At 37.4% G+C, this 25,983-nt stretch overlaps 1 protein-coding gene across 5 annotated transcripts in view; it reads right to left on the minus strand.

The window, feature by feature from the left end:
- Positions 1–25,983, minus strand: part of Lrp1b (LDL receptor related protein 1B) — a 1,927,307-nt gene that overhangs the window by 707,354 nt on the left and 1,193,970 nt on the right. For all 5 annotated transcript variants that reach the window (XM_037205578.1, XM_028868856.2, XM_037205579.1 and 2 more), the window contains one exon: positions 6,926–7,108. In XM_037205578.1, coding sequence (XP_037061473.1) covers positions 6,926–7,108 — 183 coding nt within the window. The remainder of the gene's footprint in view (positions 1–6,925; positions 7,109–25,983) is intronic.

Genomic DNA, 25,983 nt, shown 5'->3' on the forward strand with positions numbered 1-25,983 from the left:
TCAATCCTCTGGGAATGAATGTTGTTTAAGCTACTCACCTTATAGTAATTAACTATAGTATACTAAATGGATCAAGACATTCTTATTCTTCACATTTCTTTTAGAAATTACTTTGCTTGTCATTGGTGTGTATGTATGTGTCTGAGCATATGCGTGTATGTGTATATGCGTATGCATGTATGTATGTGTATATATGTGTGTGTGTGTGTGTGTGTTCATGTATCTGCGTGTTTGTGTGCATGTTTGTATTATTCATTTTAGGGCTATTATTTTCTATGTTATTTTCACTATGAGAAAACTAACATATTTATTTTACTTAATTTTTATATTTAATTTTCATTTAATCATGAATAACATGTTCTTTTATGTCCAATTTTATAGATTCATTTTCATAGACAGAGCTTTCCTCTTGCCTTGAAGTCTTTAAGATGATAGATTTGTGCTTTTTTCCATCTGTTCACATATGTCCATCTTTAAATGTCACTGCATGTACTTCACCCCATCCCTAATTTCCAGCATTCACTATTCAGAAATGCATGTTTACTTTTTGTAGGATTTTATCCCCAGACATTGTTATATTTTTATTACTTGTAATTAGAAAATAAAGTCATGTTCCTTGACCTGCCATGACCTTGTTTTTCCATTTTTTCCAAAACATAATTTCAGAGAGGTCACTAGCCCAGGCAGCTAGCAAGTGCTGTAAACAAGTGTGTGTGTGTGTGTGTGTGTGTGTGTGTGTGTGTGTGTGTGTAAAACTACATACATATGTAGATACCAGTTTTCCTTTCAATAGTATGCAGATTGCCTTTCTAGTTTCTGGCTTCAAGTAGTGAGCCTGGCCTCAGTCCCCAGCTTCATGTGGGATAGCTTTATAAGAGCAGAGAATACGTCCGCTTCTACTCGTTTGCATATGTAACCTGGTCAAGCATCCAACTTGAGCCAACTCAGTATTTGACATTCTAGATTACTGCTGACATGTTTCATCTTTTAATAAGTCAGTATTTACCCATCTCTCACTTCTTTGCCCTTTTAGCAGCAAACAAGTATTACTGGTTGTGGTAATCTGAATGTAACTCGCCCCCATAAACTCATTTGGAGTGGCATTTTAGGAGGTGTGGCCTTGTTGGAATAGGTATGGTCTTATTGGAAGAAGTGTGTCACTCTAGAGGTGGGCTTTGAGGTCTCATATATGCTCAAGCCAGACCCAGTGAGACAGACCACTTCTTGTTGCCTGCGAGTCAAGATTAAGAACTCTCAGTTACCTCTCCAGTATCATGTCTGCCTGCACTTGCCATGTGCCACCATGATGATAATGGACTGAACCTCTGAACTATAAGCCACTCCATTAAATGTCTTCCTAAGTGTTGCTGTGATCATAGTGCCTCCCCACAGCAATAGAAACCCTAACTGAAACACATCATTTTCTTTCCTCTTATGTGATAAAGAATAACAATAATTCACTACATGACTGCACTGTAATCAACTAGTAGTTCCCCTATTGATAGGAAATCCAGTGCTTCCATATTTTTACCTGAAAAACAAAGGAAAACAAATAAACTGTACTGAATATCTTTGTACATGGTACACATCATTTTAATTTTTTATGCAAACTCCTCAAAATGAGAAGGCAAAGTCAATTTCACATTCTTTTCCCACCTGGGGAGCATTTTTCATCCACAATCTTGACATCAATTTGTGATTTAAATCTTGTTTTCTGTTTCCAACCTGAAGAATGGGTTTTCCACATGATGAAGATTTGGATTTCCCCTCCCCACCCAATTTTATATTTATAGAATGAGTGCTATTAATAGGTCCTGGTTTGAGAGATTGGAGGTGACAGGACACTGGCCCTCTGAGGTAAGATGCTCTGAAATATTGATGGTTGCATTATATTTTAGTTCAGTTTTTCCTCTCACATTATTCTTAGAACTAAAGCTCTTAGTGGATATACATTTAAAAACTAATTGGTGGCAATTTATGTAGAGAGAGCCCATTATAATCAACAAATATAAATTTATTACCTTAGAAATTTTAAATGTTCTAACATTTTAGACATTTTTTAAAAATAAAAATGAACTCTGAAGTGAACAATTTGAAAAGTTCATTGAGGTCTTTTAATTTGTAAAGCCAATAATTGAAGTAAATAAATAGAAAGTTCAAAAGAACAATAATTGCATGCACACTTTAAATCAGTGTGTGTGTGTGTGTGTATGTGTGTGTGTGTATGTGTGTGTATGTGTGTAATTCATTTTAGTGTCACTAATGTCCATAAAGATCTATATAGTCAATATTAATGGGGAGTTGTGCCTTACGAATTCCAAATCTTAATACACTTTGTTCTGTTGCATCTCAGGTACAGATTATGTTTCAGGCACAGGGTGGGTAAATTATCACCTCCTTCACTGCTTTCTCAAAAAGAGGCATCATTCTGCTTCACAACCCTGCCTTTACACATTAAATTTTGATGCCCTTGGACAAACTGGCTATAAACATCTTTTATGTAAACATGTTAAAGATATAATGCAAATCTCATAAAAGCGGCACTATGAATACAGTGTTTTGATAATTGCCAGCCATCTTCCTTATATTTGAGTTTTTAATTAAATGATAACCATAGGAAGCTGTTTGTACTTTCTAATTGCAGACTTCACGGGCTGCTGCACTGGAGCATCAGACACAGTACAATGAAACTTTCAATTCAGTTTTCTTAGTTGCCTCACTTATTATTTATATTTTTATGCCTATTTTCTGTTTATGTAACTTAAAACCATTTTTATTGACTTTATAGCTAAAAATTTACACTGCTATTTAGCTCTTTTTAAATAAATTGCAGTGTGTGTGTGTGTGTGTGTGTGTGTGTGTGTGTGTGTAAGTCAAACAACCTTAGATGTCATTTCTCAGCCCAAATCCATCTTTTAAAGAAGGCATTGTCTCTCACTGACTTGTAACTCACCAAGTAAGCAAGGCAAGGCAGGTACCAGCCCATCTTTATCTCCTCAGTACTGGATTGCAATTGTGTGTCACCATGTTTATAATTTTTCCCATGGGTTCCCAGACTCTAAGTCAGGTCTTCATACTTGCAAGGCCAGCACTGGACTGGATGATGCTCTTTCACAGATCATTAACAATTTTTTAAATAGACGCACAAGAATTGTATGTATTTAGGGAATAAAGCACTCTATTTTAATACATGTGTACAATTCTTAATGTGCAGATTACACTAAGTGGCATATTCAAAACTGAAAACCTAATATTTATTTTGAGTTGGGGAAATTTAACATTCTCTCTATCAGCTACTTGGAAGTGCACAGTTGGTTGTATTAGTTAATGTACTGATCTATAGAATCTTAGACCTCATAGCCAACTTCACTGTTAAAGCCATTGGCCACACTTTGCTCAGCCATTCCTCCTTTACTGAGCTGCTATTACTATTATTTATGATGTTCACCTTTACCATTCTTTATGGAGAAATAACAGCTTAACTTATGAGTCACATCTAAGTTTTCTAAATTTATTTTATTTTTTAATTTAATTTAATTTTATTTTACAATACAATTCAGTTCTACATATCAGCCACTGATTCCCTTGTTCTCCCCCCTCCCGTGCCCCTCCCCTTCCCCCCAACCTACCCCCCATTCCCACCTCCTCCAGGGTAGAGCCTCCACCAAGGACTGAGATCAACCTGGTAGACTCAGTCCAGGCAGATCCAGTCTCCTCCTCCCAGGCCGAGCCAAGCAACCCTGCATAAGCTCCAGGTTTCAAACAGCCAACTCATGCAATGAGCACAGGACCCAGTCCCACTGCCTGGATGCCTCCCAAACAGATCAAGCCAATCGACTGTCTCACCCATTCAGAGGGCCTGATCCAGTTGGGAGCCCCTCAGCCATTGGTTCATAGATCATGTGTTTCCATTTGTTTGGCTATTTGTCCCTGTGCTTTATCCAACCTTGTTCTCAACAATTCTTACTCATATAAACCCTCCTCTTTCTCACTAATTGGACTCCCAGAGCTCCACCCGGGGCTTAGCCATGGATCTCTGCATCCAGTTCCCTCAGTCATTGGACGGGGTTTCTAGCATGACAATTAGAGTGTTTGGTCATCCCATCACCAGAGTAGGTCAGTTCGGGCTGTCTCTTGACCATTGCCAGCAGTCTATTGTGGGTGTATCTTTGTGGATTTCTGTGGGCCTCTCTAGCACTTTGTTTCTTCCTTTTCTCGTGTGGTCTTCATTTACCATGGTCTCCTATTCCTTGTTCTCCCTCTCTGTTCTTGATCCAGCTGGGATCTCCCTCTCCCTCAAGCTCTCTTTCCCTCGACCCTTGCCCTTCATTACCCCCACTCATGCCCAGGTTGTTCATGTAGATCTCAGCCATTTCTCCATCATTGGGTGATCCCCATGTCTTTCTTGGGGTCCTGTTTTCTAGGTAGCCTCACTGGTGATGTAAGTAGCAGTCCAGTCATCCTTGTTCCACATCTAGTATTTTCCTATGAGTGAGTACATACCATGTTTGTCTTTCTGAATCTGGGTTACCTCACTCAGGATAATTTTTTCTAGATCCATCTATTTGCCTACAAACCTCATGATGTCATTGTTTTTCTCGGCTGAGTAGTATTCCATTGTGTATATGTACCATATTTTATTTATCCAATCTTCAGTTGAAGCACATCTAGGTTGTTTCTAGGTTCTGGCTATTACAAACAATGCTGATATGAACATAGCTGAGCAAGTACTATTGTGGTATGATTGAGCATTCCTTAGGTATATGCCTAAGAGTGGTATAGCTGGAACTTGGGGGAAATTGATTCCCAATTTTCTAAGAAAGCACCATATTGATTTCCAAAGTGGTTGTACAAGCTTGCATTCCCACCAGCAGTGGAGGAGAGTTTCCCTAGCTCCACATCCTCTCCAGTATAAGGTGTCTTCGTGAAGGACCTATATGACAAGTTTTCTAAATTTAAATAGCACACTCAACTAATTTAAACTTTGGGTTCCTCCTCATCAGTTTATGTCTGGCTTTCACACCTTTTCCAGTGTCTAATTCATATGCATATAAAAGACTACTATGACCATATGTCAACCATGAGATTGCTTTGAATTATGTTAATTGATCTGAGTCTAGAAAATGGCTCTTTAACACCAGAATTAGTTTGTTGAATAAAAGTTGTTTAAGAAGACCTTCATTCATATATTTGATAAAAAAAAAGTCATCTGTAAATTTTTGAATATTCCAAAAATAATTTCTGAACCTAAAAATCTATTTTTTCTAACCAATATTTATCAAGTCAGTTTTTTTAACATGTAACTGTTAAAGGGTCACAAAATTATGAAAATTATTGTTGGATCTCAATCCTCGGGTTTTGTCTCTATTGCAAATCCTGTGTTATCTACCCAAACTCATCAGCTAGACTGATTATAATCTGACAGGACCATATCCAACCTAAAGGCTTTGTTTGGGCCACATATCCTCTGTGTGGGCTGGACCTATAAAATCTTAGCAATATGGCTATCTAAACAAAACCATTATAATGGCAACACCACTTGATATTCCAGTGTGGATGGAAAAAATTTCACACTGCCCCTTCCCTAGATGAAGAGCTACAGGTAATTACTGAGTGCTAAGAATGGGAGATTAAGTCTTTTCCCAGGGCCAAGGTCCCTAATTTATTATCCTGTACCAAATGCTCAGCCCTAAAATCATATATAGACCCAGCAGGTATTGTATTTTAATAATGGTAACAATTAAAGAAAAAAGGGGTCATTAATTTGAAATGGTTGGGGTTGGAGATCATAAGAGAGATTGGAAAGAGAGTTGAAGGGATTGTATAAATCTAGTACTCACATAAGAAATTCTCAAAAACATAAAAGTAAAAAAAATAATATATAAAGAAATATTGTTTGGAGAGCTACCAGTTGGGAATCACAACATCTTCAACAGGAATAGGCCATAGGAGAATCTATTTTTATACAACTGTGATAAACCAAATATTTCTTTTGATTTCAGTATTTCAGTGTGATAAATGTGGCATGATTGGGGAAGAAACACAAGGCTCTATGTCTTCAAAAGGTCATCAGACACAAACTTCCCACTCTGTTCACAGACAGCTGTTCTACTCCCTTGCTTGCTTGGAATACAGAATAAAAAGGGGAAAGCTGAGAGTTCATGGTTAAACAACACACAAGCAAACTCACAGTAGAGAGAAATTCGAGGGTGACTCAAGATTATATTGTAAAACCCACAGGAAATGATATTATGAAACCTATCGGAAATTCTTTCAATGGTTGATTGAAATATAATGCTAAATAAAATAAAATGCATTCATTCTTTCCTTAACTTTATCTCACCATCTGGCATGGAAAGAGAAATAAGTCAGTGGGATCTCAAGAGGAACTCTCTGTAATTAAGAAAAACTGGAAATGTCATAAAGACACCTTTATCGAAAATAACAGTATAGCCAATGACTCTTAAAATAATCAGAATCAAATGGCAAACACTTAGCAGAAGCCAAACAATGGCAATGAAATCTAGGAAAGTAGGTGTAAATTAACATGTGTTTCCCACTCTCCCCACTGGCATTTGGGGAGGATTTTATCTATAGAATTACTGAGTGTGGCCTAGCACATGCCTCTTTGACCCTGAGATTCAATTACAGATTTTGAACCCAAATACACTGATGTCAGGTTTTAATTCTGCTATTCAGTCTCTGTAATTCTTAGCAAGTTAACGACTTCTGTTTCCTCCATGAGTTCATAAAGAAAACATTGATAGGTTGGTGTCTGACCCATAATGCTTCTGACAGATACATTACTAGCATTACGCAGATAATGTGAGCTTGGCTACCAAAGACGAAGAATGCTTTTCAGAGAGGAGCTGCAGATGGAGCCTGCGCTGAAGGGTTCTGCTCCCCGGATGTTCCCTGTGCTCACCTGTACTCCTGCAGGAAAACTTGGTTTTGTGGTCACACGGTCGGATGGTACCATGGCAGCCCTTTTCATCGCTACCGTCTTCACAATCTTTTTCTCCATCACAGCGCCACAGATCAGGGATGCAGTTTCCATCAGGGCGGCACTGGAATTCATTCCCAGTGCAGCCAGCCGGAGAGTGAACGTCTTAGGAGAGAAATTGTGATTTTACTGTCATTTTTTTAAAATAAAAATCTCTTTGGGTAATATTATACTAGAGAAATTATGCATTTTACTCTAACAGCTATGGAATGCTCAAGCATTTCAAATCTACTTTATAAACATTAATAATTAAAAGAAAAAATATTTGCTGTTTTTGGCAGATTTCCTAAAGGTTTAGATAAATGAGTAAAGAGATTGTGTGGATGTCTGACTGTTGTCTTAATTAGTACCTTCAGGTACTGTCTTTGAAGCACTTTATCCAAGTCATGTAAACAAAATCTTCTATTGATAAGACTGTGCTTGATTTTTGACATTTCTGGAGTAACTTCTTTCAAATTACCAAGAAAAAAAAGAAAAAAAAAAAAACAACCAATGAAATAATAAGCACTTTGTGACTAAGAAAACCTTTAGAAAATAGTAACCGAGAATTTGAAAGCAAAGAAACATACACAATAAATAAAACTGCTTCAAGATGCAAGATTTCATTTCTACAATCAAAACAGAAAATTCTGGAGGTGAATTTAATAATATATTGTGTGTTCAAATTCTATTAATGAAAGTAGTGCATATAATACCCAGATACACTACTGTCCAGCCTGTTGATAAAATATAAATTAAGTATCGCAAAGAATAAGGTAATATAAACACCGGGCATAGACATATCTTATACTATAACAACTGAAAAATGCAAGTATAATCAATTTTTTAAACTTTCAAAATAGTTAATATCATGAGGTTATTAACCATTATTCTCCAGCACTGTTCTAAAATAAATATATTCACATATATTTGCGACTAAAGTTTTAATGTAATGAATTAATTGTATATCTGCAAAGATCATTTAATTTGCCTGTGCTGACAAATACTCATCTACTTAATTTCTTGGCTTGTTAATGATCTAAAGTAAGGATTTTAGTAATAGACTCAGTTAAGACCAAAATTCTGATGTCATTAAAGCAACTACCGGTACCTTGAGATGTCCTTTTGCCCACCTGGAAGTGCTACTGTGAGGACTACATTTGATGTTTGTAAATAAGTATTTTAATTACAGTGTTTGCTGTTGCTTCCCATGGTATAAATGGGTAATAAATGGGTAAGGATTTTTGTTTTATTTAAGAATTTCAAGTGAATTAATTAAGACTAGGGAAGGTTTGGTGTGGCTTCCAAAGAATTGCTGGAGGAGTAAATGTGAACAGTGCAGAGGCAAGAAAAGTGTCTGTTAAAGCAAGAACAATAGTCAAGGTAGAACAGAACAGGGATTCCAGTCTCCACATTTAAATGCAGATGGTATTTCCTCTATAGATTTTTTTCCTGTTTTTTTTTTTTCTTTTTTTGTAACTTTACTAATCTAAACTCTGCAGGCTATTGTAACATCTAAAGGCTACTGCAAACAATTAAATTATAGTCGTTTACAAACTTAGGAATGGTAAATTCAGTGTAGCATGGAGAGTCAACCTAGCATGGCAGAATAGTTCCCTTAAGTATACTCGGACATACATTTTTCATGTGTGAATCCTGCTCTATGTCTCATTATTCTTCTCAGCATCCACTACCTCCTTGTATACACTTTACCTATTATTGTCTTTAGCCTTATGAAAGACTGAATTTCTATAAAAAATAAAACAGCCAAAATAAACTAAAACTGTATCTTCTATTAAGAAATCTCATGGTTAAGTATTACAGTTTTATGAAATTGGACTTATATGTATTATTTTATGTCATTAAATATCAAATGCTCCCCTCAACCTATAAGCTACTCAGCACTTTTGACTCTCAACAAAAGGTAATACTTTCTGCATTTTTCAACATTTGTTTTATTCCTACCCATTGTCCCCCATGCTCCATTACAGAGTCCCAACCCTATACTGAACAGTAACTATAGCGGGCTGGATAAAGCCCAGTATGGAAATGAGTCATTCATCTGCTTCATTTTACTTTGTTAAAAAAAAAATAATTGAATAAATGACAGTTCTTAGAAAAACACAAAACATTAATTTTCCAAAAGGCATGTAGATAATAAGTATCAGTGATATCATCTGCAGCAGTGACTTCTCTGCCCTGTTTATCACCATACCATTTTGAAGACACCAATCTAGAAGGGCTTTGGTTATGAAGAGGCTCAAAGATAAAATGAAATTGGCTTACACAGAAATCAAGAAGAATATGAAAACTCATTTCCTTTTTATATTTAAGTTACTAAAATTCAGTCTGTTTTTTTCTAATAAAATTTAACATTTATTTTACTCTTCTATAAGGTCATGGGAGAAGTTAGTTTTTAATGAAAAGATCTGTAAACTCTATATTGCCTCAGACAGTTTAGCTTTCCTAGGGTTACTCCCTCAACTGGTGGCCAGCCAGCAAAAAAATATAGAAATATCTAAGGCATCAGAAACTGTAGGTAGTGATGCCCATGGCCTATGTATCAGGAGAGAAGGAAACACGTAGGAATATAATAAATTATTGTATACATAGGAAAATATATATATGGAAAAATTAACAAATGCGATGAGTAAAATGAATGAATTCTGATAATGTCATTGACAGCAGGATGGAATGACGTAGATCCATTATGCTATGCTAAAACACAGGTACAAATTCTCTGTACTAAGTTGGAAAAGTCTTGAATAGAGCCCTTGCCTCTCAACCATTATGGAATTTGTGAGTAGCTATTTCTTCAGTGTTCATTTAAGCCACCAAGTAGGAAGGAAAAATAGCAATACTCTAGAAGGCCCATATCATCCCTGAAGGGAATATACTTTATTGCACAGATTTGGATTCGACCATTTCCATCACATCTGTCCAAAGGGTGGTAACCAACTGGAAATATATTACAACTGTCACTCATTATTGCCAGAAAAGACTGACTTGATTATAAAACACTAGTTAAGAGTTTAGTTACAAAATGAGTCATAGGAGCCAAATCTAAAATGATGGGGGAAAGCTATGAAAACTTTAAGGGAAAAAAAGTTTAAGCAGAAAGAATAGGAACAGGAAGATCTTAAAGCAAGAGTTAATTTGAAGCACAAAGCAGTAGGAGTTGGTGAGTGAAGTTAGACCTGAATGGTTAGGGGTAGACTCTTGTGGGCATTTATTAATGAACATGGCAAGATAAATTCAGTGATATCAGTATTGGCGGTTTTGAAACACTGGAGTAATAGTAACATAATTTAGTTCACATGGTGAATTTTCTCTGGCTACTGTTTGGAAAAATGGATAGTTGGAGGTTTGAATCAGAGTCAGATAACACCAGTTGTTGGACTGTCCAGATCCAAATAGCAAGGATGGCTTCTGCTTCTGGACACATTTCACAGGGTAGTGGACACCCAGATAACTGTGCAGTTGCCAAGCACATCATAAATGCTCGTGGCAGGAGCAAGCGCTGTGAGGACAGATAAAAACCAGCCTAGCTTTAGAGGTCTCACATGAGCCATTCTTATGACAGACACAAAACAGAAGTTCTGAATCCTGTTTAAAAATCAGCCAGAGGGAAAAGGAAATGGGAGGGAAGATTCTTTCCTTTGGTCTTTCTCTCTTCAGGTACCCAAGATTGAACACATTTTCACATGCTAAGAATCATTCTACCACTGACCTCCATCAGTGGAGATCAAAGATTTATTTTTTTTTAAGCAAAGCTAGTGCAATTAGTAAAAGTGTGTGGAGTGTTCAAGCAGAAGTGAGAGGAAAAAGAAACAGGTGGGCAGGGCCCAGACCTAGAAAATTATTTATGTCATGCTAACTGTTGACATTTAAGCTGAAAGGAAAGAGGGAATAATACAAAGATACTCATTTCGATTCTGTTGATTGAATAGGCATTCCATGTAGATAACTTTAGGAATATTTACATAATAGATAGGAAGAAACTTCTATTACTTGTAAAAGTGTGTGTGTGTGTGTGTGTGTGTGTGTGTGTGTGTGTGTGTGTGTGTGTGTAGAATCAAGATGCACACATTTATACATCTATTTCATCTTCTTGAACACTGGTTTATACTGAATCACTTGCCTTAGTAAACACAAATATACACAAACATTTGCATTTTTTCATTCCTCCTCTGCTTTCTCTTCCCACATCATTAAAACAACCTGAAAAAGCCCACACCTATTCTCAGCCATTTCGGTATTCCTGTGTTCCTTTGCTTTAGACAGATTTAGGAGTTTTATTCATTTTAACTCTCTTGCCAAATACAATCAGATTCTGTTAACAGTTGCTGATTCTCCTCTGTGGAAAGAGCAGCATCCCTCAGAAGAGCCCGCAGCAGAGGCTCTAACATTAGTTCCAAACTATGTGACTCCCCTGAGTCTTGGCTTCCTCAGCTTCAGGGCTTGGCACAGTCCATCTTTGTGCTGTGGTTGTCTCAGTGGAGTGCTCTGGTTATGGCTATGTGTTTATGTGCACGCTCATGCTGTTTTACTCTTATGTTTCCATGTTGCTGATGCTGGTTATTATATTTTTAACTAATGGAATTTTACTGTATTTTTTACCCTGAAGCTATTTAAACCAAGCATACAATCTGGGAAGTCTAGTAGATGAATAAATAAGTATACAGCCCTGGAGGAAATGTAGCAACTGATGGTAGAATTTATCTCAATATTTAAATGAATCCGCTGTGACTAAATATTTGCAGTTGGAAAACTAGCAACTCTAGAAGAACAGAGAGGAATTGCAATTATGTATACATACATATATATATGTATATATATACACACATATATATTTATTTATTTATTTATTCTTGGGCCTAGTAAGTATGCTAAAGTCTTCCTTACTCTCAGAGGAAAGAGAGAATAGGGTTAGAAATAAGATGAATAATTTAAAATTTGAGTCCAGTCTGGAGAGTTATCTTTTATTGGTTTAATGGTTTTTATGCCCTAGCTTGCTATCCATTGTTCGCTCCTTCGGAAAGAATAAAGCGCTATGCTGCCTGAGCACCTAGCTTCTTGCATTCTGTGTGTCACATATCATTCTGCCTGGGCCTGCTTTTTTTCTAGATTTTCAATTAACCATTGTGTATTAAATATTCCTTCACCAATGCAAGGCAGTTGTTCAAGACTTACTTTCTAGATATTTTTCTCCTTCACAGAAGCCAGTCCATAGCAAATAGTCGCCTCACCTTACTTATCAACAGATAGAGAAAGACTTAGCTTGTTTGTACCTCGGGGGAGCTTAGTTTTTCCCTAAGAATGTTCTCTCTTTGTCTCTGTCTCTGGATTTTTCTCTCAGATCCTGGAATGCCTGTGCTCATCCTTGATCTGTACTGGGTGGGGTCTAGCTTTTCTGTGTAATGTGTGACCCATTTCTAATTGAGTGCAACCTGACTTATGACACCATGAACTAGCAATAAAGACTCTTGTAAAGTAACTGATGCATATTCGCCTATTCACTGAGCCTTGGTGAGTGATAAATGCCAAGGTCTGGTGCATTTGCTGGTCTTCTTGCAGTATTCCTTTTACCTCCTTTTTCTCCTGGTCACCTTCACATCATTTCAGGACACAGGTTTGATATTTTATTTTAAAGCAAAACAAGTGCCTTCTTTACCTCAAATACAGTGAGCAAGGGAGATTCACTTAATATAATGTGTGATATGCTTATCAAGACGATTTAATACTAAGGGGAAATAAGATAAAGATTTCAAATTTTGATACATTTATTGTTTGTATCAGTTAAAAGGGCTGAATAGGAAAGTATTGAAAGGAATGTGTAGATGCCCAGACACAAACACATTGCATTTATGTCAACACATAGACATAATCACACTCAAAAACATGAGACAAAACTTACAATCTACTTAAAAAAAAAAAAAAAAAAAAAAAAAAACTATTACCCTAGACAGTTAAAAGAACATTGATGGCCGGGCAGTGGTGGCGCACGCCTTTAATCCCAGCACTCGGGAGGCAGAGCCAGGTGGATCTCTGTGAGTTCGAGGCCAGCTTGGGCTACCAAGTGAGTCCCAGGAAAGGCGCAAAGCTACACAGAGAAACCCTGTCTCGAAAAACCAAAAAAAAAAAAAAAAAAAAAAAAAAGAACATTGATATTAAATCTATAGAAAATATTGGGCTACTTAATACAAAATTCATATTAAAAATAACTCTACCATTTAATATTTCACAGAATCTCAATATAGTAGAGGTGATAAGCTAATAAATAAACAAAACGTGACTGGAGTGCACTAATCTGCAGAATTTACTTTGACTGAGAAATCCAACTTTTCAATCATGGCTGAAATTTACCAATCAACTTCACAGGTATATATAAAATATTAATTAATTAACTAACATAAATTGCACCCATATATTTTCCACTAGAAATTTAAATATTGTCTTACAGATTTGCCTATCTTATTTTAGGAAAATGTTCACTACAAAAAAAATTGGAGGAAAGGTATTTTCTAACTTCATCTTTAAGGATAATGCTATTTGCAGAGGACTATGCATGATGAGATAGGGGGATGTTGTACTGGGCTGTTTTGTGTGTCAACTTGACACAAGCTAGAGTCATCAGAGGAAGAAGCCTCAGCTGAGGAAATGCCTCTTTGAGATCCAGCTGTAAGGCATTTTTTCATTTAGTGATCAATGGGGGAGGGCTCAGCCCACTGTGGCTGGTGCCATCCCTGGGCTGTTGGTCCTGGGTTCTACATGAAAGCAGGCTGAGCAAGTCATGGGAAGCAAGCCAGTAAGCAGCTCCCCTCTATGGCCTCTGCATCAGCTCCTGCCTCTGGGATCCTGCCCTGTTTGAGTTCCTGTCCTGACTTTCTTCAGTGATGAACAGCAATGTTGAAATGTAAGTCAAATAAATGCTTTCCTTCCCAACTTTCTTTTAGCCATTATTCATTACAGCAATACAAACTCTAACCAAGACACATGTCTTGGTATTAACACCATTTACTATTCTTACGGAAGACAGATTCAGTTCCTAACATCCATATGGAGGTTCACAACCTCCAATTTTAGGATATATTAGGTCCTATTCTTACTTCCATGTATTTAGCCACATGTGGTGCATAGATGTATATGAAATCAAAATACTCAAACACATAACATAAATAAATCCCTAAAAAGGGAAGAATATGCCCGTGTACACATATATGAGACAGATGTGCAAAGGAGGGACAGAGGATATGTTAAAAGTCTTGCTGGTTTACCTCTTTTTATTCTGAGCCTTTCCTCCTATGCATGGTACTTTGCCTTGTAAGTGTGATATTCTATGAAATATAAGGATAGAGTTATGCAAAACAATTTGTTGTTTAGAATATAATCTACTACTTGTGCTCTCAGTGAAAGGCAGGCAAGCTACAACCTGTGGAGCAAATCCAGTATTCAATTTGTTCAGATAAAGTTTTATGGGAACCTTATTTGCTTTGTTTAGCGACTTTCAGGGCTGGGGAATCTGTGCTCATAGTCTTGAATAATCTTAGGGGTACAAAGGGATGATATCCATTGTTACCTTATTGCTCTCTTTGCTTTCATGCTAACTAATGAAATGGGCAAGTATTAAACTGTTTTCAAATAGAATTTGAACAGAAAAGGCTTCCCAGTTGTTTTAATTTCTGATTATTGTTCAGGGACCATCCCTTTCAAGTTTGTATCTAAAAATGCATAACATTACAAATCTTTATGATGAAATTTCATAGGGCAGTGATTATCTATGTGAGGACAGTTGTGGTATTTAAGTGTATGACTTTAAACATCAGAGTAATTTCTTGAGAGGATTGTGGTGGCTTTGATATTGAGAATAAAATAAAATCTAGTTAAGTTTTCATATAAATAAGGAAATAAATGCTGACAGTTTAAACAGTCTCTGAAAGAGTTAAAAAGCTATTTTAGGAACAATATTCCTACTATTAATTGCTTTACTACCACTACATTATAGACACTACGCAATCATTGACAGTTGAATTACTTATTTTTTAGATTGCCCTTTTTTTCTTTTCTTTTTTTTTTTTGTTTGCTTCCTTTTCAATATCTGGTCTTTCTCTCTCAATAACTGTAAGCCAGTGTGACATTCAAGAAACACAACTTGATTAAGCCATAGTATGAGAAACCAGAAGTACAACTGACTGTGGAAAGTAGAGAACTCTTGTGGTTACTGCTTTTACTTCTCTTGAAAGATCAAGACACAAGAGGGAGCTTAGCCCTCCTGCTGCCTGTTGATTCTGGCTGATAACCATATTGTCTATCACATTGTATTACTCTGTCTTCAAGACACATAAATATTCTCTTAATACAGAAGCTATATTGACTTGGAACAAGTATAGATTCATTCATTAACAATTTTCTGCAGAGCAATGATGAGAATGATAGACTTCCTCGTTAGCAAACAGTGTTCTCATTACATACAGTACACTTATCCAATTTATTTCATTCTTTCCAGTAGAAAGAGTGTAGATACTTAAAACTATCTTTTCTTGCCTCATCTGCTGTGGATCCCACAGATCTTTCCCTCTTAACCTCCTGCTCCCCAATCATTTCTTTATTCCAGCTCCCAACTCCATCAGGGACTTACTGCTAACTCAAAGGCCACTTCTGCCAGGGAATCAGAAATCAGATCTCCACCTCTCTTTCTGTTCCTCCAGTCCCAATTCCCCCAGTCTTACCACAAATCTGTAGCAGAACACCTCCTATGGTCTCCCTTTTCTCTCTGAGCCTGTCCTCAAGAGATTACAAAGATCTTCTCTTCCAACCTTCCCCAAACTCATCCCAGTATTCCAGCTTCCAATACCAGGAGGCATACCTTGTGAACAAACCAGCTAAGCAGGCCAGGGAAACAGGTTAGCTAACTGAAGACCTTCACTGCTCCCTCCAAATCCATTTCTCCAGTCTCATCCCTATCTTTGCAGAAGAACACCTGTTGCAGCCTTTCTTCCTCCTCTGCTCACATTTCCTGTGGATCCCACAGACCTTCCTGTTTATTTCCCCTCTCTTTACTTGTTGCTTTATCCCAGCACCTAATTCCTGCAGGCACTCCATGCTAACCCACAGACCACTCTGGCCAATGAAGCAAGTAGATTTTTCTGTAGTTCTTCCTATGTTCTCCAAGGTGATGTTTTATTTATGCTGAAATGTGATTTTATTTGTATGTTAGAAAATAAAGTTGCCTGGGGATCAGAGCTAAAAGCAAGCCATTTAGCAGAAGTCCAGCAGTGGTGGCACATGCCCTTAATTTGATCACATGGCAGGTAGAGTCTCCATGTGGTCAAGGACACAGCCAAGCAGTGACCTGAAACTTTAATCGTAGTACCAATCATAGAGACCTAGAGGACTGTATAGACAGGCAGTGACTAGGAAATCATGTGGTTGGGTTTAGAGCCAATGAGAAGGTAAAACAGACAGGCAATAAAAAGACAGGTCACACAGGAGAAGGTCAGCAGGAGACCTTCTCAGGGGAAGGATGGCAGCGAGTGGTAAGCTACAGGCTATTCGCTAGTGCTCTGATCTCTTGGGCTTTTAACTCTGGATTTGACTCTGTGTTTCTTATTTAATAAGACAGTTTAGAATTTCATTTATGTTCTCCTTGTCCCCTGAGTCCAAACCCACAGTCTCATACCTAGCACTATAGCAGACCCTCTATGGTGACCTCTCTTCACTGTCTGACCCCTTTCAAGGAGACAGAAATAAACAGATCATGGTCAAACACCCTGCTCTCTTTCCTCCTGTGAACCCGTAGTCTATCTCCATTTCTTAGTGTCAGCTCTCAATACGCAGAAACACATTTTATCTGTGTACCAGTGGGCACAACTATCTGTTCCAAAGAAAATTTCCTAGGAGACAACAGAGCCATTTTATTCTGAAAATACAAAGAGGAAACTTAAACCAAAAGAAAAAATACCCTAACAACAAACACAAATCCAGAAATCAGCACCTAAACCAATATCCCTATACCAGATGCATAAAGACCAACATAAAACACAATCAATAACAACCAGGGCAATATATCTCTAAATAGCTCAGTTATCCTAACAAAGAGGGCCCTTATATTCCAATATAGCTGAAGCACAAGAAAAAGAACTTATAAACACATGTGTGAAGGTGATAGAATTCCTTAAAGAGGAAATTAAATAAATCCCTTAAAAATCCAAGAAAACACAAAGAATGAAAGGAAATGAATAAAATTGTTCAAGACCTGAGAATGAAAATAGAATCAATAAAAAATACAAACTGGGGGAATTCTAGAAATGAAAATTTAGGAATTCAAACCATAACTACAGAGGCAAACTTCATCAACAGAATACAAGACATGGAAGACAGAGTCTCAGGTGTTGAAGATACAATAGAAGAAATGCACACATGTGTCAAAGAAAATGTTAAATCTAAAAGAATTTGTTGCACAAAACGTCCAGAAAATCTGGAATACTATGAAAAGACCAAACCTAGGAATAATAGGAGTAGAAGCAAGAAAAGAATCCTAGCTCAAAGACCCAGAAAATATTTTCAACAAGACCATATAAGAAAATTTTCCTAACCAAAGAAAGAGATGTGTAAAAATGTATAAGAAGCTTGCACAACACCAAATAGATTGGACAAGAAAAGAAGTTTCCCTTAGTACATAATAATCAAAATACTAAACAGTCAGGCAAATCTCTGCAAGTTTGAGGCCAGCCTGGCCTACCAAGTGAGTTCCAGGAAAAGCGCAAAGCTACACAGAGAAACCCTGTCTCAAAAAAAAAAAAAAAAAAAAAAATACTAAACATACAAAATAAAAAGTAATATTAAAAGCAGGAAAGAAAAAACACCAAGTAACATGTAAAGGCAGACCTTTTACAATTACACATGAATTCTCAATGGAGACTTTAAAAACCAAAAGGGGCTGGACAAATGTGCTGCAGACTCTAAGAAAACACAGGTGCCACTACTACACTACCCAGCAAAACTTTCAATTATCATAGAGGGAGAAAACAAGATATTCCACCATAAAGTCAAATTTAAACAGTATCTATCTACAAATTCAGGCCTAAAGAAGGTGCTAGAAGGAAAATTCCAAACTAAGGAGGATACCTACATCCATGAAAACACAGGAAATAAATAATCTCACACCACAAAAATCAAAAGAAGAGAAGTAAACACAAACACATACTTCATCATCATCACCTCCACCACAACCATGCCCAACAGCAAAAAACAATTAACAGGAAGAAAAATTCTTGGTTATTGATATCTGTCAATATCAAAGGTCTCAATTTCCCTCCCCACAACTAAAAAGACACAGACTAACAGAATAGGATTTATCCTTCTGTTGCAGCCAAGAATCACACCTCAAGATAGCTTTAGGGAAAGAGTTAGAAAAAAGATATCCTAATAAAAATGGATGTCAAAAGCAAATAATGTAGCCATTTTAATACTTAACAAAATAGACTTTAAACCAAAACTAATCAAAAGGGATAGGGAAGAATACCACATACTCATCAAAAGAATAATCTGCCAAGATGACATTTCCATTCTTAACATCTATTACCCAAACACATATGTGCACCCAAGTTTATAAAAGAAACATTATCACAGCTTAAATCACATATTTTATCCTAATGCACAGACAGTGGGAGACTATAATACCCATCTCTCACCAGTGGACAGATCATCAAAACAAAAACTAAATAGAAATACTGGACCTTACAGATGGTATAAACCAAATGGAGACAACAGATATTTAGAGACCATTTCACCCAAACACAAAAGAATATACCTTCTTCTCAGGACTTTAAGAAACTTTCTCCCAAGCCGGGCAGTGGTGGCCCAGGTCTTTAATCCCAGTACTTGGGAGGCAGAGCCAGGCGGATCTTTGTGAGTTCGAGGCCAGCCTGGTCTACAGAGCAAGATCCAGGAAAGGGGCAAAACTACACAGAGAAACCCTGTCTCAAAAAACAAAAAACAAACAAAAAAAAAAGAAAAGAAAAGAAAGAAAGAAAGAAAGAAAGAAAGAAAGAAAGAAAGAAAGAAAGAAAGAAGCTTTCTCTCAAAGTGAGCACACACTTGGAACAAAGCAAGTCTCCACAGGTATAAGAAAATTGAAATAATTCCCTGTATCCTATGAGGCTACCACAGATTAAAACTGATAATCAACAACAGAAACAGCAGAAAGCTACAAAGCATGTAATCTGAACAAATTTCCACTGAATGAAAAATGAGTCAAGACAGAAATAAAGAAAATAAAGACTTTCTAGGAATCCAATGAAAATGAACATACAGCATAACTATTCTTATGGAACACAATAAAAGTGGTGCTAAGAAAAAAGTCCATAGCCATAAATGTCTACACAAAAATACTGAAATGATCTCATACTAACAACTTTACAGCACACCTCACCTGAAGGCTCTAGAAAAAAAGAAGTAAGCACACCCAAAGGGAAAAGAAGGCAAAAAATTATCAAACTGAAGGCTGAAATCAATAAAATAGAAAGAAAGAGAACAATACAAAGAATCAATGAAACCAAGAATTGGTTCTTTGAGAAAATTAAAAAGATAGGCTGACCCTTATCCAAACTAAAAGACACATTGATATATGCAAATTAATAAGATCAGAAATGAAAAGGAGGACATAACAATAGCCATAAAGGAAATCCAAAGAATCACTAGGTCATACTTCAAAAATTTGTACCCCACCAAATTGTAATATCTAAAAGAAATGGATAATTTTCTTGATAGATACCACTTACCAAAGTTAAATCAAGAACATGTAAGTAATTTAAACAGACCTATAACCTCTCAAAAAGGAGAATCAATTATTAAACATCCCCTAACCTAAATAGAACCATTGACAAGTAATGGGAATGTCTTTCTTTATGCTGTGAAAATATGCTGCTCTGATTGGTTGATAAATAAAGCTGTTTGGCCAATGGTGAGGCAGAGTAAGGCAAGGCAGGACATTCTAACTGGAGAGATAGGGGAGAAGAAAAGAGTGCAGAGGAGACTATGTCAGCTGCCACCATGAGAAGCAAGATATAAAGATACTGGTAAACCACAAGCCACATGACGAAGTATAGATTTATATAAATAGGTTAATTTGAGATATAAGAACTAGATAAGAAGAATCCTGCCATGGCCATAGTTTAAAAATATTAACCTGCATGTGTTTATTTGGGTCTGAGTAGCTGCAGGACTATGGGAGCTGGACAGGACCAGAAAACTTCAGTTACAGACAAGATTGATTAATTGATTGATTGATTGATTTGTTACAGAATTCTACCATACTTTTAAAGTAGAGTTAATGCCAATACGCCTCAAATTTTCTCAAAAAAAAAAATAGAAACAGAAGGAATATTGCCTAATTCATTTTTTGAGACGACAGTCACCCTGATACTCAAACCACATAAAGGCTCATCAAAGAAAGAGAATTACAGACCGATATCCCTTACAAATATAAATGCAAAAATAATCAATAAAATATTTGCAAACTGAGTCCAGGAACACATCAAAAAATCAACAACAATGATCAAATAGGCTTCATCCCAGAGATGTAGGGATACTTCAAGTTATAAAAATCAGTAAATATAATGCATCATATAAACAAACTGAAAGAAAAAACCCATGATCATCTCATTAGATGCAGAATAGGCTGTTGACAAAATACTACACCCCTTCATAATAAAACATCTCAAGAGTTTAGGGATGCAAAAGACACACCTAAAGATAAGAAAAGTAGTTTATAGCAGGCATATAGCAACATCAAATTAAACAGAGAGAAACTCAAAGCAATTCCACTAAAATTAGGAACAAGACAAAGTTGTCCACTCTCTCCATACATATTCAAATATAGTACTTGAAATCTTAGCTAGGTGAATAAGACAAGTGAACAGGAGGTCAAAGAGATACAAACTGGAAAAGATGTCAAAGAATCTTTATTTGTGGATGATATGATAGTATATAAATGTGACCTGAAAATACCCATCTGAAAATTTCTATAACTGATAAACTCAGCAAAGTAGCAAGATACAAAGTGGATTCACAGAAAACAGTAACATTCTTATATATAAATGACAAATGGACTGAGAAAGAAATCAGGAAAACAACACTTTTCACAATATCCTCAAATAACATAAAATATCATAGGGTAAATTCAAGTCTTTGAAGACAAAAAATTGAAGAAGCTATCAGAAGATGGATAGATCTCCCATGCTCATGGCTCTGATGCATAGGCTTAACATAATAAAAATGGCCATCAAATAAAAGCAATCTATAGACTCAGTGAAATCCCATTGACGGAGGAATGTCTTTCTGTATGCTATGAAAAATATGTTGCTCTGATTGATTGGTAAATAAAGCCATTTGGCCTATGGCAAGGCAGCTTAAAGGCAGGTGGAAAATCCAAATAGATAGAGGAAGGAGAAAAACAGAGCAGAGGAGACGCTGTCAGCAACTGCCATGAGAAGCAAGATGTAAATATACCAGTAAGCCACGAGCCACGTGGCAAAGTATAGATTTATAGAAACAGGTTAATTTAAGATATAAAAAGCTTGAGCTGTGATCATGCAGTTATAATTAATATAAGTCTCTGTGTGTTTACTTGGAGGATGTGAGTGGGAGAGATTTGTCCTGACCGACTGCCTGGCAAAGGAAAACTTACAACTACATCCCATCAAAATTCCAACACAATTCTAAAAAGACCTTGAAAGGACAACTCACAACTTCATATAGAACAACAAAAATCCAAAATATTGAAAGCAACCCTGAATACTAAAAGTAGTACTGGAGTTTTCATCATTTCCCAATTCAAGTCATATTAAAGAGCTCTATTAATAATAACCTCATAGTAGTAGCATAAAAATAGATGTAGATCAATGGAATCAAATTGAAGACCCAGACATAATACCACACACCTATAGACACAGTGAAAAAAGACAGCATCTTCAATAAATGGTGATGTTCAAACTGGATGTCTGCATATAGAAAGCAAATAGATTTACACTTATCATCCTACACAAAACTTAAATTCAAACTGATCAAACACCTCAATATAAAACCAGATACACTGAACTGGATAGAAGACAAAGTAGTGAACAGCCTTGAACTGAAAAGACTTCCTGAACAGAATAGCAATAGCCCAGACGTTAAGATCAACAATTAATGGATGTACCTCATGAAACTTAAAAGCTTTTCTAAGGCAAAGAGCATCATCATTCAAACAAAGTGGCAGCCTACAGAATAGGAAAAGATTTTTTATCAACTCCACATCTGATAAAGGACTAATATTCAAAATGTATAAAGAATTTAAGAAAGTAGATGCCAAAAAAAACAACAACAAATAATTCAATTCAAAATGGAATGCAGATACAGACAATTCTCACTAGAGGAATTTGATTTGTTTAATTTTTTATTAAGAAATTTTTTTATTCATTTTACATACCAACCACAGATCACCCTCTCTTCCCTCCTCCTGCACCCCCAGTCTTCTGCCCCCAACCCAACCCCCATTCCCTCCTCAGACAAGGTAAGGCCTCCCTTGGGAAGTCAGCAAAGCCTGGCGCATTCAGTTGAGGCAGGTCTAAGCCCCGCCTCCTCCATCAAGGCTGTGTAAGGTGTCCCAACATAGGCAGTGTGCTCTAAAAAGCCAGCTCATGCACCAGGGATGGAATCTGATCCTACTGCCAGGGGCATCTTTAAGAAGATCAAGCTACATAACTGTCTCACTTATGCAGAGGGTCTAGTCCAGTCCCATGGAGACTATAGCTGTTTATCTAAAGTTCTTGAGTTGCCACTAGCTTGGTTTAGTTTTCTCTGTAGGTTTCCCCATCATGATCTTGATGCCCTTTGCTCATGTAATCCTTCTTGTCTCTCTTACACTGGACTCCTAGAGCACAGCCTGGTGCTTGGCTGTGGATCTTTGCATCTGCCTCCATTAGTTACTAGATGAAGGCTCTTGGGTGACAGGGTATTCATGATGATTACTGGGGTAGGCTAGTTCAGGTACCATCTCAGGTATCACCAGTAGTTTAAGCTGGGGTCATCCTTATGGATTCCTGGGAACTTCTATAGCACCTGGTTTCTCCCTGTCCCCATAATGTTTCCCTCTATCATGGTATCTCTTTCATTGCTCTCCCACTCTGTTCCTGTTCCAACTCGACTGTCCCTTTCCCTTATGTCCTCACCCCTTATTCCCTACCCTATATTACTCACTCTCCCCCAGTTTACTCATGGAGATCTCATCTATTCCCCCTTCCCAGGGTGATTCATGTATCCCTCTTTGGGTCCTCCTTGTTACCTAGCTTCTCTGGAGCTGTGTGTTGTAGTCTGGTTATCCTTTGTTTCATATCTAGTATCTACTTATGAGTGAGCACATACCATGTTTGTCCTTCTGAGTCTGGGTTACCTCACTCAGGATGATATTATCGAGTTCTATCAATTTGCCTGCAAATTAAGGGATGTCATTGATTTTTACTGCTGAGTAGTACTCCATTGTGTATATATACCACATTTTCTTTATCCATTCTTTGGTATAGGGGCATCTAGGTTGCTCCTAGGTTCTGCTTATTGCAAATAATGCAGCTACGAACATACTTGAGCATGTGTCCTTGTGGTATGATTGAGCACTCCTTGGGTATACGCCCAAAAATGATATAGCTGGTTCTTGAGGTAGATTGATTCCCAATTTTCTGAGAAATTACCATACTGATTTCCAAAGTGGTTGTACAAGTTTGCACTTCCACCAACAATGGAGGAGTGTTCCCCTTGCTTCACAAATTTTAAATGACTGAGAAATACTGAAAAAAAATGTTCAACCTTCTTAGCCATCAGGAAATACAAACCAAAACTACTTTGAGATTCCATCTTACACCTGTCAGAATGGCTATAAATAACACAAGTGACAGGTCATGATGGTGAGGATGCTGAATAAGGGGAACACTCATCCATTGTGTGTTGGAATACAAACTTGTACAGCCATTATGGAAATCAATATGTCAGTTCCCCCAAAAGTTGAGAATTTATATATCTCATGTGTACCTCATGTGGTATACCAGCTATATCACTCTTGGGCTATACCACATATATCCAAAGGACAATTCATCTTACCACTTGCTCAGCCATGTTCATTGCTGTTCTATTCATAATAGCCAGAAACTGGAAACAACCTAATTATCTCTCAACAGGAAAATGGATAAAGAAAATACTGGACTATTTTCTTACTTACTCAGTCATAAGTAAAAAAATATAACAGGCAATTTACAGGCAAATGGATGGAACTAGAAAAAAAATCATCCTTAGTGAGGCAATGCAGACCGAGAAAGATAAATATTGTAGTATTCACTTATATGCAGATATTAGCTATTAAATAAATGAATACCAACCTACAATCTGTAGACCTAGAGAGTTTAGGTATAGAAAGGACTAGGACAAACATATAGATCTCCCTGGAAAGGGGAAATAGAATAGATTCTATGGGTAGACTGGGGACAAAGAGGAAGGGAATGGGGTGACCAGGTGAGGAAAGGAAAGGGACTTAGGATTGAGGGAGGGAATGAGAGAAGGCACAGGGACAATTGAGGGGCATTTGAGGGATGGTATGTAAACTGAGTGCAGTAGAAGCTCCCTAAAATATATGAAGACAATCCTAATGATGTCTTCTAATAATGGAGGAAGTGGAACCCCCACTGGCCATCTCTTCTAATCAAACAAGCTTCCCAGCACCAGGACTGGGTTATGTCCATGTGAGTTGTTGGCCAAAGCGGTCCTATAGAAATCCCCGAATAATTCAGACTGTTGCCAAGACAACCCACAAAGCAACATTTGGGTCCCATGGCTGACAGTACCCACACAACTCATTGAACCTAGTAAAGTTGATCTGGTACCTACATGGAGCCTTTGTCCCTTTATTCTAGTCTCTTTGGGGTGGTAAGGTACTCTGCTGGTGACCAAAAGAGAAATATGGACAGCAACCCAGCCATACAACTTTTGACCTACAGTCTGTCCTGCCTACAAAAAACGGCAGGGCAGTGGTGGCATAGAACGTGTGGAGGTAGCCAACCAATGTCTTATTTAATGTAAGGCCTTATTCACAAGATGAAACTCATACCCAGCACTGCTTAGGTGACCAAGAACCAGAGACTATATAGCCCAGAGACCTAGGGTAAATCCAAATATTACTGTTCTTACGAAGAAATGAAAGTGTGATTAAATGACTCCTAGTGATATTCTGCTATACTCATATATCAGTGCTTTTTTTTGGTCTGATCAGAGAAGCTTCCTCCTTCAGCAGGTGCAAACAAATAACAAACAAGTAAATAAATACAGAGACCCACAGCTAGACATTAGGCGATGGGGCAGGGGCAGGCAGAAAGGGAGACAGACCAACAGACCTTGGAACACTCAGCTCTAAATGGGATGTCCCCATCAAACACCTCCCCTCATAGCTCAAGGCACCCTGTGGAAGAGGAAGTGGAAAGGCTGTAAGTGACAGAGGCAATGTAGAACACCCAGAGATCAAGGCCTCCTGAATCAACTGAGCAAGGCTGATACAAACTCACAGAAACTGAAGCAGCAAGAATGGAGAAGACACAGGTTTGCATCAGTTTAATATTTCTATGGGACTCCTAAGATGTGAATGAGTGGGTCTCTGATGGCATTGATAGATGAGGAAGGCTTGATTTTTGGGTGCTCACTCTCTGGACCTGCTATTGGACTGCTATTCATAGTCATGGAAGTATCCAGACTAAATGTGCTTTCAAGTCTAGGAACATCTTCTCTAGGTTCCATTTGTGAAGGCAATGAGAATGGGAGTGAGTGCCCATTGGTCAGTTCTCTTCCATTCCAAGGATCACTAGAGCTTGGGGTAGCTACTGGTACTTTCAGGATTTGCTGAGGCAACCATGAGTCCCCTGGGCGGCTAGAGGGGACAGGAGGCAATTTGTCTCTAGATGGGCAATCGCCTGGTGTACAAGACA

Source organism: Peromyscus leucopus, chromosome 4, assembly GCF_004664715.2.
Source record: "Peromyscus leucopus breed LL Stock chromosome 4, UCI_PerLeu_2.1, whole genome shotgun sequence".
Lineage (NCBI taxonomy): Eukaryota > Metazoa > Chordata > Mammalia > Rodentia > Cricetidae > Peromyscus > Peromyscus leucopus.